The sequence below is a fragment of the Callospermophilus lateralis genome, chromosome X, assembly GCF_048772815.1.
Source record: "Callospermophilus lateralis isolate mCalLat2 chromosome X, mCalLat2.hap1, whole genome shotgun sequence".
Classification (NCBI taxonomy): Eukaryota; Metazoa; Chordata; class Mammalia; order Rodentia; family Sciuridae; genus Callospermophilus; species Callospermophilus lateralis.
The window spans coordinates 54,617,493-54,631,935 of record NC_135325.1 but is presented as its reverse complement, the minus strand read 5'-3'; the positions used below and the strand labels follow the sequence as shown (position 1 = coordinate 54,631,935).

At 41.2% G+C, this 14,443-nt stretch overlaps 1 protein-coding gene across 3 annotated transcripts in view; it reads left to right on the top strand.

Annotated features, from left to right (window-relative positions):
• The first annotated feature begins 5,303 nt into the window (after positions 1–5,303).
• Positions 5,304–14,443, top strand: part of Ar (androgen receptor) — a 171,238-nt gene continuing 162,098 nt past the window's right edge. For all 3 annotated transcript variants that reach the window (XR_013154687.1, XR_013154686.1, XM_077107698.1), the window contains exon 1: positions 5,304–7,946. Coding sequence is in view for 1 of the 3 variants with exons in the window: in XM_077107698.1 (XP_076963813.1) it covers positions 6,439–7,946 (1,508 nt within the window). In the remaining 2 variants the exon portion in view is untranslated. The remainder of the gene's footprint in view (positions 7,947–14,443) is intronic.

Below are 14,443 nucleotides of genomic sequence, written 5' to 3'. Positions count from 1 at the left end.
ATCAGGAGATTTCACATTAAAATCTGGAATGCTGTTGTTCTTGAAAATAATGGAACATCTGGAACACTGAGGCCACATTCCTGCCTGGCAACAAACAGTTAGGGCTGAGTGGTGGCTGCTCCCTTTTGATTGGGCATCTGCTCTCTAGTTGGCCACTGCCTCCATCATGCCCTTTTGTGTCTCTAATACCAGGCATTCCTCATTCAGTTTTTGTTACTTCATATACATTTGAGTTTGAAACCCCTGGTGCAGGTGATTAAAGCTTATAGAAGCAAGGTTCAATATTACCAGAGTTGTCATTTAGGAAAGAACTCTGATTCTAATTCTGTTGATGATAGTCTGGAAGAGGGCAACTAGGGAAGAAGTTAAGAATGGAGTTCTGGGAAAGGATGAGAGTGAACTTAAACATTGAGGGGGGGGGAATGAGAAGAGAAAATATTCTTTAAGTAGAGGAAATGCTGCTGTCCACAAATCAGAAGAAGGTAGAACTTTGAGGGTTTATTCATAAGTCCTGATCTTCACTTCCAGCCCAGCTCAGAAGTAGTTATTTAAATAGTTTTTCACTCTTGTTCCTGGACTAAGAATGAGCTCTTCACAGGCAGTGTCCACAGTGTTGTATTCATCTGTGAATCTCAAGTGCCTAGCACAGAGCTTGGCAAAATACTAAATCTTTAAATAAATATTCATTCACAGAATGAATTGAACGGATTCTCTGATTTGCTTGTAATTTGAAAAAATATTTATTACATTCCTAAGCATGCTGAAACCACAAAGTTTTTTTGCAAACCCCCAAAGCAAAACTCCCAGTTTAGAAATAGAATTTTAATTTAGTGGAAATAAAAAACATTAATTTATTCAACAGATAAATTTATTAAGCAGTCCCAAGGATTCAATGATAAGCAGAAACCAACATGATCCCTGATCTCTGGAAATTTGGAGTCCAATGAGGAGAAAAGATCATGAGAAGCCCTTTGAAAGAGAATACTGTATGGAGGAAGAGAAATTGAATTAGTTTAGGAGGTCCAGAAAGTTTTCCTGAAACTGCAATATGTTTGGCATAAATTAGATTATGAGGAAGAAGGATGAACCAGCATTTCAAATTGAGGGAATAGTATATGAAAAGGCAGGAAAGACTAGGGAGCATTTAAGGAACAAATAAAGGCCCATATAAGCTAAGCTTAGAAAGCAAGAGGAAAAGTGATATGAGATGAGGTCAGAAGGCTTAGAGAAGCCAGATTATGTAGGGTGTGGTTAAAATTTTGAGCTTTTATACTATGAGCAAAGGAAGGCCCATGACAGAATTTAAGAAGGGAAATGGCAGAACTAGATTAGATCTTCTAAAAGAACCCTATGTACAAACATATATTGATAATTGATAACTGAAAAGGTCCAAAGGTAATTTATGTGGGTAAACAATAGCCTTTTCAATGAATAGTGCCTAATGCAGGACATTGTATATAGAAAATCCAATATCTACATACAAAAAATAACTCAAAATGTATCATACACCTAATTTTACAATTGAAAGGTATTATTTCTAGAAGAAAACACAGATAAGAATTTTTGTGATGTGATCTTGGATTAGAAAAATATTTCTTAAATCTGATACCAAAAGCATAACATATAAGGGAACAAATTAATACATACAACTTCATCAGAATTAAAATTGTCTGCTCATCAAGAGACACTGGTAAACCAATGAAACTACAGATAGAAAACATTGTTAAATCAAAATTTTGATGTAGTCTTTCTTTGATGAGTACATAACCAAAAAATTCATAATAAAATAAAAACTAATTTTTAAAAATAGACAAAAATTTTTAGACTTCATTTTAAAATGTACAAATGGAAAACAAACACATGGAAAATGCTGTATATCATTATTCTTTGGGTAAATGCAAATTAAATGAAAAAATCTTTATCCATCTAGATTAGAATGCAAAAATTAAAAAGACTGATCATACCAAGTGTTGGTGAAGATGTGTAGAACAGGAATTCTCATAAGAGAATTTAAATGAAAATTTAAAATGGTATAACAATTTCAGAACAGTTTGTCAGTTTCTTAGAACTGTGACACACCCATTCCATAAATAAGTATTTTATTTACCAAAGGGAAATGAAAGCATTAATACATATGAAGGATTTTGTATAAATATCCATAGCAACTTTATTTGTAACAGCCTGAAACTGGAAAGAACTCAAATGTCTATCAGTAAGCAAATGGATAATCAAAACTGTGATGTAGCAACACAATGGAATACTGCTTAGCAATAAAGAAGAAAGAACTAAGTAGTAGTATATACAATAGCTTAGATGGATACCAAAGACATTATGCTCAGTGCAAGATAAAAGACAAAAAGTATGTATTGTGATTCCATTGCTATAAAATTCTGGAAAATCAAAAGTAATCCATATTGACAGAAAGCATATCATTAGTTGCCTGAGAGGGTGGAGTATAGGACAGGTGGAGAGGAATTACAGAAGAAACTTTTCAAGTGATTTACATTTTCACTGTCTTGATTAGGTGATGATTTCATGAGTATATATATATATATATATATATATATATATATATATATATATACATATATATATATATATATATATTTTAATTAACCATTTGTATGGCTTTAATATATGTAGTTTATTACATGTCAAATGTGCCTTGATGAGGCTATTTTTCAAAAATCTCTGTGTAGAACCAATTGTGGTAAAATAAGAGTGGAAGGAAAGAGACAATTTGCAGTGGGCCAGGTAGGAATAAATAGTGCCTCAAACTAGTTTGGCAGCAATAGAGATGAAAAGAGTTTGGTATATTTGAGAGATATTTAGGAAATAAATGTTTACCATTTTCCAGAGGTCAGCTGATTCTAATTTTAAAGAGCAAGGAACTAAGGTAGATTCCATTAACAAAGCCCACTTGAAGTTGCAAAGACACCAATAGCAGAACTTACTCTCAACTAGACCAACCTGAGAGCACACCTCTAAATCTATTACAGTTTAAAAATTGCAAATGAAGGGGGAGGAGAAAGAAGAAAGCTGATGTAAATACAGAATTTTTGTAATATTCTTAAATTCATGCCTGTTTATCTTCTTAAAACAATGGAAGGAAAATAAGATTGAAGATGATGGATCCGAGTTCAAAACTTTCAAATAAAGTATGCATATGTCCCTAATATGCTCAAAGTAGTTAACTTTCCTTATAACACTTGTGAATAGTTTGTTCTACTTTAAAAAATGTGATCCATCAGATTTTTTAGAATGCTTTCCTATTTATAAATTTGTTCTCTGTATATGATACCTTTAAATTGCTACATCAGCCTTCTGAAGGTAAGTAATATTGGCTACAATTTTCTGATGAGGAAAGTGAAGACAATTTTTGTGCTATTGAGACAACACAAACTTTAGACTTCTTCAGATGTAGGTTTGGCTGCCATTTATTCAAAAGGTAACTTAGGAGAAATATTCCTCTTCTTAATTTGTTCATGCCTCTTTTCTTCTAACTTCCTTCCTCCATCTTGCATTGTTCATTCACTGCCATTAATACCTCACTTTAGTGTCAGTCCTCAGAAAAGTAGTTCTTCTGGTTCTGAGATCTATGTTCAAGTCATCCTACCATACTTCCAGCTGACTAAATTCCCTTTGAGCAACTCTAGTTTAAAAGTTTGGTGGGCTTGAGGTTGTGATGACCATTCAAATAAAGTTACAAATTGTCTGTGCATTGGAGTTATATATTCCTATTTCCCATTAAAATAAGGAATGGAATTTAGGCATGTTACAATTTGGCATCATATGGATTGTATGACTGCTTCTTTACCACAAGGAGGGATTTGTGAGTCTTCATCAAAAAGGGGGGGGGGTATTATTGGCATATGTCCAGGGAGGTCTGTAGCTATTAATGTCTAAGCTGACAATTTTTCACCTCCTCAGGTGAAAGGGTCCTCAGGCCTTAGTATTCTGGAATGTTCATTTATAGCCATTTACCAAGTGTTCAGGAGATTGACAGGTCTAGCTAAAATAATGAAGAAGACTGGCTCAGGTTCTGCTATTATGGAACACAGAACAAATTATGTCCTTGCTTCTACTTGTTCATCTGTGAGATAGAGCTGATCATGTCCCCTCATTTTTGCCTTCAGATTTAAGTTACCTCTTTTGGTCAAGTAAGTAATGCCCATAATACTTCCCTGTGAGCAAGATAAAGCAGCAATCCCTCTTTTCTCTTTAGAAGTCTGTAATATTCAAGTCTTAGGGAAAATCTATGTAAGCCTTCTGGGACACAGTGGTCTAAGGAATATAAAAGCTAGGGAGGCCAAAGGCCTTCCTATGAGAAAACATTGCTTATAGGTCTTCCCTTTCATTTCCTCTTTTGTTACATTCCCACCTCTGCTCCATCTTTACACAGGGGCTGTGAAACTCCTCTGGAAGGAGAGTTGCAGTCCCAGATCACTCTCCACCCTTAGCTGCCAATCAAGAGGAAGAAAAGCAGCCCTACATAGGTTCTATTCCTTGGATAGTACAGTTCAAAAGTTTAAAATATGCAAAGACATCTTGGAAACTCCAAGAATACAAACAAACATTTGCAAAGCTCTGGACAAAATCAAGGGTCCACATGTAAATGTCAAGCAGTTGCTGTGTTTTGCGTTGTTTGCCTGTTTGAGTGTTTTTGTACTATGCAACTTTGGATAGGTGTGAACTGCTGGTTAGAGGCAATTCTAGACAGGAAGAGATCAGAGAATACAGCAGGAATGACCTCTGGTTCCTAGGGCCTAGGGTTCCCAGAGCAAATGGCACCCTGCCATGAGGCCCAATCTAGCTCCATGTGGTAATCACAAAGGTTTCAGCAAGTACCAGCGGGCTAGGCTGTAGCTTGCTTCTTAATTTGTAGGAGACAATATTTTCAACGTGCTCCTGTCGCCCCTTCTCCTCACCACCCCAAGCCTCTGATTTGGTACTGGGCTTTGGATTCAAATGTGTTGAGTGCTGGCCTTCAGGAGATCCCGCAGCCCTGTCCTCAAAATAAAGCTCCAGGTTAAAGCTTTTGGCCAGGCTCCTGAACCCCGGTATAGGAAAGTAAGAGGTATTCCAGGAGCAGGGGTCCTCCGGGGCTAGAGCGAGCCGCTCCTGCCCTCACCCACGCTGTGCCAGCACTTGTTTCTCCAGAGCCACTGGGCGCTAGCTTGCGGGGAGGGGAGGGGAGAAAAGGAGAGGGGAGGGGAGAGAGAAAGGAGGTGGGAAGGCTAGGAGGCCGGCCTGGCGGGGGCGGGACCGACTCGCAAACTGTTGCATTTGCTTTCCACCTCCCAGCGCCCCCTCCGAGATCCCGGGGAGCCAGCCTGCTGGGAGACACGGAGGGTCCGGAGCAAACCTGGAGGCAGAGGAGGCGACGGAGGGAAAAAGATCTAGCTAGCCGCTCCAGTACCGTACAGGAGCAGAAGGGACGCACCGCGCCACCCCAGCCCGGCTCCAGCGACAGCCAACGCCTGTTGCAGCTCAGCGGCTTCGAAGCCGCCGCCCTGGAGCTGCCCTTTCCTCTTCGGCGAAGTTTCTAAAAGCTGCTAGAGACTCGGAGGAAACGAGGAAAGTGCCGGGTAGGACTGACGGCTGCCTTTGTCCTCCTCCCCTTCAACCCCCCCACCCCAGGTCTCCTCTCCCGCAGCTGCCTCCGCCAGCTACTCTTGGTCTGCCCCCCCTCCCACAAACCCTCTCCCCTTCAACCCCGTCGGCCCAGCTCTGCCAGCCAGTTTGCAGAGAGGTAACTCCCTTTGGCTGCGAGCAAGCGAGCTAGCTGCACGTTGCAAAGAAGGCTCTTGGGATCTGGGCGACTGGGGAGCGCTTCAGCACTGCAGCCAGGACCTGACTCCTTAGCACGCAGGGAGGGCCCCTTGGTTCCCCACAATCCCCCTCTACCTCCTCCTGCTGCCCCCCCCCACCGCCCCCGTGAGTGCAGAGCCAGAGATCAAAAGATGAAATGGCAGGGTTTCAGTAGTTGAAAACAAAACCAAACAAAACCAAACAAAGCCAAAACAAAACAAAAAGAAAATAACCCAATTTTTATTTGCACCTGCTTCACTGGACATTGAATTTGGAAAGCAGAGGACCTCCCTCCCCCCAAGATTTGAGCATCTTTTGAATCTGCCATTCAAGTATTTAGAAACAGACTGTAAGCCTAGCAGGGCAGATTGTGTCCAGCGCGTATTTTCCTCAACACAGGACTTTGAGGCTGTCAGAACGCTTTTTTTTTTTTTTATTGTTGTTGTTGTTTGTGTGTTTTGGTTTGGTTTGTTTTTTGCTCCTGCAAGTTTTCTTTCCCGGAGCTTCCCGCAGGTGGACACCTAACTGCAGCGACTACCGCATCATCTCAGCCTGTTGAACTCTTCTGAGCAAGAAAAAGGGAGACAGGGTAAGGGAATTAAGTGGAAGATTCAGCTTAGTTTAAGGATGGAGGTGCAGTTAGGACTCGGGAGGGTCTACCCCCGACCTCCGTCCAAGACCTATAGAGGAGCTTTCCAGAATCTGTTCCAGAGCGTGCGCGAAGTGATCCAGAACCCGGGCCCCCGGCACCCTGAGGCCTCCAGCACAGCACCTCCCGGCGCCCGTTTGCAGCAGCAGCAGGAGAGCAGCCCCCGGCAGCAGCAACAGGGTGAGAATGGCTCTCCCCAAGCCCACATCAGAGGCCCCACAGGCTACCTGGCCCTGGACGAGGAACAGCAGCCTTCACAACATCAGTCAGCCCCCGAGGGCCACCCCGAGAGCGGCTGTCTCTCAGAGCCAGGAGCTGCTACCGCCGCCGGCAAGGGGCTGCCGCAGCCGCCGCCAGCACCTCCAGACGAGGATGACTCAGCTGCCCCATCCACGCTGTCCCTGCTGGGGCCCACTTTCCAGGGCTTAAGCAGCTGCTCCGCGGACCTTAAAGACATCCTAAGCGAGGCCGGCACCATGCAACTCCTTCAGCAACAGCAACAGCAACAGCAGGAGGTGGTATCCGATGGTAGCAGCGGGAGAGCTAGGGAGGCCGCTGGGGCTCCCGCCTCCTCTAAGGACAGTTACCTAGGGGGCAACTCCACCATATCTGACAGTGCAAAGGAATTGTGTAAGGCGGTGTCAGTGTCCATGGGCTTGGGTGTGGAGGCATTGGAGCATCTGAGTCCTGGGGAACAGCTTCGGGGAGATTGCATGTACGCGCCGCTCCTGGGAGGTCCGCCCGCTGTGCGTAGCACTCCCTGTGCCCCGCTGGCCGAATGCAAAGGTTCTTTGCTGGACGACGGCCCAGGAAAGGGCACTGAAGAGATTGCTGAGTATTCCTCTTTCAAGGGACCTTACGCCAAAGGTCTGGACGGCGAGGGCCTGGGCTGCTCTGGCAGCAGCGAAGCAGGGAGCTCAGGGACACTTGAGCTGCCGTCCACTCTGTCTATCTACAAGTCCGGAGCATTGGACGAAGCGGCAGCGTACCAGAGTCGCGACTACTACAACTTTCCGCTGGCCCTGGCTGGGCCACCGCCCCCTCCACCACCCCCCCATCCGCACGCCCGCATCAAGCTGGAGAACCCGCTAGACTATAGCAGTGCCTGGGCAGCAGCCGCAGCGCAGTGCCGCTATGGGGACTTGGGAAGCTTGCACGGCGGAGGTGCCGCGGGACCCAGCTCCGTATCGCCCTCGGCAGCCGCCTCCTCTTCCTGGCACACTCTCTTCTCAGCAGAAGAAGGGCAGTTGTACGGACCATGCGGCGCAGGCAGTGGCGGCAGCGCAGGAGAGGCAGGGGCTGTAGCCCCCTATGGGTACACTCGACCACCTCAGGGGCTGGCAGGACAGGAGAGCGACTTTCCTGCACCCGATGTATGGTACCCTGGCGGCGTGGTGAGCAGAGTGCCCTATCCCAGTCCCAGTTGTGTCAAAAGCGAGATGGGACCCTGGATGGAGAGCTACTCCGGACCTTACGGGGACATGCGGTAAGTTTCTCCTCCCCAAAACGTCACCTTTCTCGGCTCAGGGCACAGATTCGCTATGCATTCTAAGATAGCTAGCCACTCCTTCCCACGCGAGCATTTCTACTAACCTTGGCAGAACTCAGACTGGTTCCTTAGGAAGGGCTGCACTAAATTTGGAGCCCTCCCAGGGACTCTGGGCCCGCCAAAGTTTGGAACTGAGCATCTGAATACCTGCTGTGCGCACTGGGTGCTGGTTCAAGCCCTTTCATATTCCTCGACAACTCCTCATTACCATCTGGTACTCCAGGTTCCACAGGCTTTAAATTAAAATTCGATTACACTGGACTCTTTCACAGATAAAGCCCTTAAGCCCGCCAGTCCCTTTTACCTCCTCTTCTCAAAGTCCTGTAACCTCCATCAGAATGACCGCAGTTTTATCCTCTTGGGGTCTGCTAGCATTCACCTTCCAGTCTGTGCATGGCCGGTCTTGACAAAATAGAGGTAAAAGTGCTGGACCAAGTGTTTCCTAGCCCGCCTCCTCCAAAAGGATAAAACGGAATTCCGGGTTAGGGAAGCAAAATGCCTCTGGGTGCTGAGGCCTCTGCGTGAAGGAGTGAGGTTCCCTTCCTTGGAAGCAACTGGGGATGTGTTCCAGGGTTGGGAGGTCAGCAGAGAGAATCCAACCAGGAACGTTTGGAGCGGGTAAAAGGGCAACTTTCTTGGTAAAGACTGGACAAGATTTACCCTCACAGGTTTCTCAGCATTGGTTGACTTCTGTTAGAAGTACTTACTTCTTGGGTCGGTTTTCTCTTGTAAAGTGTTTATTTTCCCTGTGGATTATAACAGATCCACAGCCCCCCACTGCAGGTTTGCTTCAGATGTATAAAGAGATGAATGTTCTTTTAATGAACAATGTTACTAGATTTGAGTCTGACTTGTAAAAGTGTTGGGAAAAAAATTTGTAAAGCATTTCCTGCTATTCCAGTATGCTAAAAAATCTGTATTGGGGAGGTAGGAGTCAGGCTCTTTATTATAATACTTCATTTAAGAACGTGCTTGCATTTTAAAACATGAGTTTTACTGCTAATAAATGGAGTAAGGATTGTTAAGTAACCTATGATCTATAATTTTGCCTGAGTTTTAATTAGGACATGAGAAATGTGGCCAGCAATTTCATCTTGTTTATTAAAGTATTTTCTTCACTGAAGTTTTTGAGCTTCTTGGAGACCATGTTGAAGATATTCCCTACCCCCCACCAAGTTAAAATATTCGTTTATCTGGTGAGAGAGGAAGTATTGATTGGGGAATTAATTCTTCGGATTTCTCAGGTGCTGAAGTCCCTTGGACTTCTGTCTTACTTTATGTTTCTGTAGCAATTTTATTTTATCTATGACTTCTCCAGATTTTTTGGTTAGACTTAGCATATTTGTTTGATGACTTAAATCTAACAATTTGCCTCCTTTCATTGATGATTCTATTCTTGGAAGGTTGATAGCACAGGGTCAAAGAGAGAAAAAGGAGGATAGGAGTTCATAAAATATTATTTTCTGTATTGTTGAAGAAACAGCTTCTTATCAGGCTTTACATCTTATTGGGTTATTAAGGTTTGGCTTACTGGATTTTCAAAGCGTTCTTTTGGTATTGTCAAAGTATTTTCTAGATAATTTACGGTGTTTATTTTTGCAATGGGTTATGCTGTGGGATAAAAGGTCTTCTTCATTTTATGAGAACAGATTTACTTGGTAGGGTTAATTTTTGGGGGGTTTTCATTAGAGAACAGAGTTCCTTTTCTACTGTAATTATTTTTCCAAGGGGAAATTGTCTAAGCTGCTTCTTGACCTACTGTGATGCTAAATTGAGTCACTGAAACCTTCCATATTCTGTATAATTCTCCCCTGTTGGGAGAGAGGTATGTTGATATTCACTCAACAGGGAGGAAACTAATAGTTCTACATATTTGTTTAGGGGTAAGTGTCTTTGAAAATAGAACCTAAATTTTCAGTGAGTGGCTGCAGAGCAGGGAGTTCTTCCCATCAGGTGTACGGTAAGCTTGGTGATTTTATCACAAATCTTAATGGAAAAACTTTTCTATTAGGAAGATCATCATACAGTAATGCCTCCTTGACACTGTTCAAATTAATGAGCACAATTATAAGAACTTAGCAGAACCTGAAGAAATTTTTTAAATTATTTAATCTTTCCTGAATTTAATTGCTGCACTGGCTATAAGGAGTTCAGTAAAAGGGAAAACTGATGTTACTGTCGTGTGGGTTGACAAATAATTTTCATTTCTAGAAGATAGAAAATCCTTAAGTTACTTTTTTGGGAAATTAAACAATTTAATCAGAATCCCTCTTTAAAAGTTGAAATGTTTTCTTACTTTCTCTTTCTTTCCCTCACTTTTAAGAGCACAGTTTGGTGAAATGCAAAGGGACTTTAAAAACCAAAGTCAGTTTTTTTCCCCTCTATATTGCGTGTATTATGCGCTAAATTTGAGTTTAAAAATCTCAAAATTCTAGAATGCTTCCAATAAACTGTTAGGTTCCTTCTTTTCCAAGTGTGTGTGTTTGTGTGTGTGTGTGTGTGTGTGTGTGTGTGGTCATGTACATTAGTTGGTTAAGTGGAGGGTTTTTTAAAACTTTAGTTACTGCTGCAGTAACTCTATGTTCTTATATATCAACAATGTTTCTGCTCAAAGAAGGTCAGAAGACAGCAGTGGTCCTATTTTTACTTAATTTAGAATATGGTTTGTGAACAGAAGGAATAATAAAAAGTGATGAAGCTTGTTTGCGACCCGGATGATATTTTATGGATCTGTCTTCTCTCAGAGATCAAACAAGGCTATACAACTTTTTTAGCTGACCACTGGTCCACTTGACAGATGTAGGCCCCTTCATATCTCAGCAAGAAGCACAAAAATATGGCAAACATTTTTTTCTTGGGAGTTGGGGCCAAAAGGAGACCATGTAGAGTTGGGATTTAGAGAAATTATCCAGAATGCAAAAAGAACATTTTAATTTTTCTCTTGGTTGTGCACTCCAGTCTCCATAATAGGTAATATTTTTAGTAGTGCTTTGAGATTGGAGAGTCCTGCCTTTAGCTATTACCTTTTTTCAAAATATGGAATTTTATTAATTCCTCCTTTTATTTCTGCTCCCCTCCCCAATTGTCAAGCAGCTTTTATGTCTATCTTATAAAGACTAATTTATCTGTTTTGTAAAGCAAAATTTTGCTATTTGGGCCTCAGTTTCTGATGTCTGGCTCCAAGTAATCAGAACATGAGACCCAAATAGCCACACTGAGTGCACCCTGTTTGTAAACATATACAGGAGGTAGCCAAAGAAGGACCCTCTTGCTTGTCCACAGACTATCTCTCTCAGCACAGCCAAAGGTTAACACATTGGTGGGGGATGTTTTCAGAGAAGCTTTCAGCCTTCCAATTGCAGGGTTACTTTGGGGTGCTTTCTTTCCAGCACTGGTTTTACCTTATCAAACTTTCACTCTTTGAGCTGCAAACTATAAAATAATATATTGAATTTGCTGGCATATTTAATTTTCTTCGTTAATATTAATAATAACTTTCTCATATTATGTGTATATATATTCTTTTAAAACTAAGAATTCCTTGGTCTCCTGACTCGTACATGTATAGTAACCAACCTTGATGGGATCATGTGAGTTGAATGTAGACAGTTTTATTATTAATACTGTTATTGTTATTAACAATGGTTATATCAACATCACCGGTTTCATTTGGAACTATGTTCAAGCAGGGATCAGAATGCAGGCTGATTGTGGCAAAGAAAGGGGCTTCTTTTACCACCGAAGCTGAAATCATAATTCTGAAAACTGAAAAACAAACAGAAAAATGGTTTCATGAGCTTGACTGGAGAGGGTAAAAGGAGATCTTTCTCTAACCCCATCTCCACCATTTTCTCTTTGTCTGCAGCTTCCTCAAGTGCTGCCTATCCCCGATTTTATTTTATTCCACTCCTTTCATGCTTTTGACATTGAAATATAGACTCTTCTTCCTACTTCTCAGGATATTTTTCTCATTACACCTGTGGCATGCTACTAAAGAATTTCTTTTTAAAAAAATCTGCAGAGTAGGAGATCAGATCAACCCCAGCACCTCTCTCTTAAGAGTAAATGACATGAGCCGATTGCAAAATGAATAGCTGGGCTTTTTATCTTGAGGTTAGAGCCTGATTCAGTAGTTTCTGAGGGAGCAAAAGTAGATGACTTGAGGACTTGGAAATTTAATGAAGTATTTTGCTGGCTGCTGACTTAGTCTTAGTGTCTCTCTCTTGATCTCTGTCCCTATCAGTCCACTGGCCCTGTTGATAGCCTTCTCTTAGTCTCTGAGAATAACTGGACCCTTTCTCTTGCTACACAGCTCTGTCTGGATCGGACTTGTGCAATGCACCTAATCTGCAGGTGAGGGTACTCATTGGAAGTGTCCAACTGAGCTAACCTGCTCAAGCTCTGTGTAAATCAATCATTTGAAAACAATGGGAAAATCTTAAATAAATTATTCTACTCCAGACTTCCTCCCTACCAACATTCCACTGAGTCCTGGGATATTAATTCAGAGGAATTAATAAAATCCTAAATTCAAAGCTGACTTTAAAAAATTGCTTGTAAAGTTATGTGCAGTAATCAGCATTGATTACCCTTCATCATAGGGAAAATTTTATGAAATCCTAAAGTTACGTAGTCTTTTCAAAGAAAAGACTCAGAAATTTCCAGTTTATTCACTAGCCATTTTGTAAGTTTGAGTGACCACGAAGGTGCTTAGCACTCACCTCTTTGCTAGGTGGGGGAATATAAATAGTTGCATTTTCTATGATATTTGTTTATCATGCGGGGAAACCTCTCTGGAGCAGAACTTACATCATTTTTCTTCTGGAAGCTTCCCACACGATTCTGATGCTTTAGATTGTTGCTCAGTAAGGGCTATACTCAGGGACGGCTGCAGAGAGATGATAGCTGACAATTTATTGCTTGTATACTCATGAGTGATACCACCCCTTCTCTCTCAAACAGATTACTGCTGACAACCTGCAGGCCATATCAGGGTTGAAGGTGGCTCATTTAGAAAAATTTATAGCATTAAAATTCTGGTCGCTGGAGAGTGCTGTCAATTAAGATCACATAGTATTGAGTTTTATTTTGTTAGTAGTGTTGAGTTGTAATTTACAATCTGTAGTATTCACCAATGTGAAGTATATAGTTTGATGGTTTTTAGTATACTTAGAGTTATGTGCAAACTACCATAATTTTAGAACATTTTATTCACCCCCAAAGGAAACACTGTGCCACTTTGTAATCACCCCCTTACCTAGTCCCAATACTGAGCTACCACTAATCTACATTCTTTCTTTATGGATCTGCTTATTATAACATTTCATATAAATGGAATCAAGCAATATGGGGGTCTTTTATGACTCACATTTTCCACATAGAATAATGTTTTAAAGGTTCAAACTTGTTGAAGCACATGTCAATATTTCATTATTTTTTATAGCTCAATAATGTTCCATCATATACCACATTTTGTCTATTCATCAGCTGATGTACATTAGGATTTTTCCAACTTTTGGCTGGTATTGATAATACTGCCATGAAAATTAGTGAACAAATTTTTTGTACAAATGTGTTTTTTTGTTTTTTGGGGGGTATTACCTAGGAGTGAAATTTCTAGGTCATATTGTACCTCTCCATACTTTCTGAAAATCTGCCAAGCCATTCTTAAAAGTGGCTGCACCATTTTACAAACCCACCAGCAATATATAAGGGTTCCATTTTCTCCAATTTTGCCAATATTTGCTATTATCTCTTTAGGATAGCTATCCTAATGGGTGTGCATGCAATGGTATCTCTTTGTGGTTTTGATTTGCGTTTCCAAATAATCATCATGTTCAGTATCTTTTCATGTAATTATTGGCTGTTTGTATACTTTCCATGGCAAAACTATCCTTTCATATACTTTGCTCATTGTCAGGTAGGTTATCTTTCTTTATGATTTAGTTGTGTTTAAATGTGTGTGTGTGTGTGTGTGTGTGTGTGTGCTTGTGTTTATGTGTACACACACACATATATTCTTGGTACAAGTTCTTTAACAGATAATTGTGAATGTTTCCTTATATGTTATGGGTTGTCTTTTTGTTTTCCTGAGGGTATTCATTGAGGCACAGAGTTTTAAGTTTCATAAAGTTCACTTTATGTATAATTTCTTTTTTTGCCTATGATATTACTATTTTATGTACGAAGGCCTTGCTTGATCAAAATCACAAGGATTTATACCTGTGTTTCCCATAAAAGTTTTATAATTTTAGCTGTTTGTAGTTAGGTCCTTCATAAATTTAGATTTAATTTATATATGTGATGACAGCAGAGATCCAGATTCATTCTTTTGCATATAGATATCCAGATATGGTAGCATCATTTGTTTATGTTTCCTCATTTAACTATCTCAGCATCCTTTGTGTAAAATCAGTCAAGCATAAATGTGAGGG